This window comes from Triticum dicoccoides, chromosome 4A, assembly GCF_002162155.2.
Source record: "Triticum dicoccoides isolate Atlit2015 ecotype Zavitan chromosome 4A, WEW_v2.0, whole genome shotgun sequence".
Lineage (NCBI taxonomy): Eukaryota > Viridiplantae > Streptophyta > Magnoliopsida > Poales > Poaceae > Triticum > Triticum dicoccoides.
The window spans coordinates 705,916,656-705,920,163 of record NC_041386.1 but is presented as its reverse complement, the minus strand read 5'-3'; the positions used below and the strand labels follow the sequence as shown (position 1 = coordinate 705,920,163).

Sequence of the window (3,508 nt, the reverse complement as noted above, 5' to 3'; positions counted from 1 at the left end):
TGAATTCATCATGGGGCGCGCGGGAGGAGGCACCCGACCACGCGGATCAACCCTTAGCCCTCATGATCTCAACCCTCCATTTGATTTTCTTCCTCCAAGATCCGATGGCAGACATCCTATATCACGCAGATCGTGCTTCTTTCCCTCTATGAGTCTCAACAATCAGCTCTAGCCTAGGTTTCTTCATGCATTATATTGTACTAATAAATATAAAAAATATCTTGAAAGCATGCATCACCGGTCAAGCTTCCAAAAAATCAGAATCAAAAGAGAGAGAAAATGCCTTGTGCAGTTTTGCAAAGAAAAGAAAAAGAAAACGGGAGATTTGATTCGCGCGGAACGGAACCGTGGGTAGTGATTGGGGATTTGTTGCGGATTCCACGCGCGCGTGTGCACCAAAGATTGATTATTACTTTGGCCGCCGCTAGCTAGCTTTGCTTGCTCGCTCGTCGGCTGCACAGAGTAACGGGCATGCAATCCAAGTATCGCACAGCGTGCTTCCGTGCACCGTCGCTACGCCCGCCGTTACGGGCGACCTGAAGGCGCTGGTCCGCCGACCGGATCTCCGCTACCTGGAGACCTTCCTTGCTCCTGGCGATGACGAGCCGGACCACCCTCTACCATTATCATTCAGAGTCATGTGCTTGGCGCAATGCAGGATGAACCTGCTGCTTCGGGTCTTCTCCTCTTCCGGTCGACTACTATATGCTGGTTTCCCACCATCGTTATGTCCTCCAACTATATGAGTTGATCCAGCTGTTCAGCATACTCTTTGCTTACTCTTGTTCAATTAGGTTACAATGTGGCACAACAAAGCAATACTTAGTAGGGATTTGCTTGACGTTAGCATGCTTATTTTCTTGAGCGGTGCTTGTTATTTGCCATGGATGCAGCCAACTCATATTCTGCCCACCATTTGCCCTCTAGTTTCATAGTTAATCAGCGTACCGTTGGTGCATTTTGGAATATTGTGTTATCTAATTTGTATGCAACTGGAAACTTATCAAACAATTTTTTTGTGAACAGGAAACTTATCAAACTTGGTGAGCCATTCTCATCAAGTGAACATGCATTTGATCATCATAGGGCTGGATGACTAATAAAAGGAATACAACTTTTAGAGTGGTTGGGCTTTTTTAGAACCGTTCGTTGATGTCGATCTAACGGCAGACAAATACGAAGTACTGGGTAGTACTCCGATGAAAGTACGCGAAAGTACTAAAACGAGTGGGGCCGGTACTCGTGACAAGGTGGGGACGCGTTCTAATATGGGGGCAGTTTAGTCCTAGGAAAATTTGCACGCGCCGCCCCTCTCGTCGAATGCAAAACCGCCGCCATGGTGCTACAACTTCCACAATTACTCATCGGCGGCCATCTTCTCCCTCTCCTCCAAGTCCACCGCAGTCATCTCCTCCTTCTCGCCGCTGCAAGTTCGCTCCACTCAGGCAACCCCCCCCCCACCCACCCCCCATCCCCTCTTCCATCGAAGCAAGAATCGGCAGATCGAGCTGATGGCCGGTGGCGAGAACATCGACTTCGTGCAGATCGTCGGCGGTGACCAGGTCAAGTTGGCCAGGTTGAGGGAGATTTGTTCTTGGTTTGACAACACAAGGCAGATGAGCTGGACGGCAATGGCCACTTTCAAGAATTTGACGAAGAAGGAGAGGGCAAAGCTTTGCTCCCCGCCCGCACAACCGATTCACAAGATCGAGATCCTCCTCTGGGCGATGGAGCAGGCCAATTCGTCCTGCAAGTGGACCACGCAGAGGTGGTGAGCATTCAGATCCAGGGTAGAGCATCCACTGGATCAGGAACCCACCGTGCACGAGGTGCCGTTGCAGATTGTGCAGCCTCCAACCGAGTCACCAGAGACTCCGAAGAGCAAGATGAGGAGGACAGTGGTCGCCGACCTCGCTTCCCTGCCGTTCTCCACGCTTCCCTCGCCGCTCTCGTCGTCTGAACGGCGGCGGTAGCTATGTTTAGAGTAAGCTTCCCCACTCCTCATCTTCCTACTGCTCGTGCTTACATCGTGGTGATACTGATCGTAATAGCTCAGAGAGGGAATGTTATATGGCATTTTAATCTCAATAAATTGCATGAATATTTGAGTACATGGATTTGGAGGATGGATTATGATGTATGTGAACCCTAGGCATCATATGAACCCTAGGACTAATTAGTAATGTTCTAGTGGTAGACACTGAAATATTTCGGTACAGACCGGTAGGCACTGAAATATTTCGGTACTGCCCTAGGCAAAAGTTGTAATGTTGTAGTGGTGGACACTGAAATATTTTGGTACACACCGGTAGGCACTCAAATATTTCGGTACTGCCCTAGGCAAAATTTGTAATGTTGTAGTGGTGGACACTGAAATATTTTGGTACACACCGGTAGGCACTGAAATATTTCGGTACAATGTTGTAGTGGTAGACACTAAAATATTTCGTTACTATAATTTCAGTACACACCGATGCACACTGAATTATTTCAGTACTGCAGTTTCAGTACACACCGGTACACACTGAAATATTTCAGCACTGCAAATTCTTTACATAGTTGGCATTTTGTCATTTATTTGTGAATTAATCCATGCATCATATGGCCTAACTTTGTACATGAGTTTGGGTCAATTTCATGTCTATTTATTGTTAAAATTATTGTCATGCCATGAAACACAAGACAAGTCACTGACCCAAGCTTGCAAAGATGCCATATCAATGTTGCTGATATGAATATGCATGTTTTCACCAAGTCTTGTGTCAGAATTAAAACCGAGCATTTTTTCTTGATGGCATCCATGGATCTAGAACTCCTATGAATTTGCTCATGTTGGATGTTTTGTTCTCCATCATTTTCTTGCCTCCAACATCCCATGTGTGTTTTGCAGGAAAAAACCTGGAGTTCACCAGGCTGGCTGAAGTTGTGAGGCTGGGAGGCTGATGGTGCTGCTACTGGTTGATCCTTCTTCTTTCTGCTTTTGTTCGTCCTTCCTCAAGCAGTTGGACCAGGGCTACTTCCCTATGTGCTGTTAATGTATTAAGTAGTTCCTTTGAATTTGTAGTATTAGTTAGTTTGAATGTGGAAGTACCTTAATTTTTAGGAACGAAATGTTGCTTTGTATGACCAAGGGTTTGATACCTTAATCTTTGGATAATTAATTATATGAACTGTTGGATGTGGCACACAACTAAACGCCTCTACCATTGATACTAGTTCAACAAGTCGGTCCAATTAGAGACCAGCCACTACCATATAGAACAGTTAGCATTTCATACTACAACCTGGCGCAACACTGAAGCGCCACTACCATATAGAACAGTTAGCATGTCTGAAGCAACACTGAAGCGCCATTTGTGATAATTGCACCATCGAAAGAACAACTAAACATGAAGGAAGCATTCACCACCAATAAAGTTAAGGCCACACATATAGATAGCATTCTAAGTTACCACCACATGTACCAGGAAGTTCACCACAGATCCAGTTCACACACACAATACATTAC

At 45.8% G+C, this 3,508-nt stretch overlaps 1 protein-coding gene across 1 annotated transcript in view; it reads right to left on the bottom strand.

Moving 5' to 3' along the window:
* LOC119284161 overlaps nucleotides 1–1,408 on the bottom strand; it is a 6,767-nt gene extending 5,359 nt beyond the window's left edge. The window contains exon 1 of the mRNA XM_037563399.1: nucleotides 1,362–1,408. Coding sequence (XP_037419296.1) covers nucleotides 1,362–1,408 — 47 coding nt within the window. The remainder of the gene's footprint in view (nucleotides 1–1,361) is intronic.
* Between the last annotated feature and the right edge of the window lie 2,100 nt (nucleotides 1,409–3,508).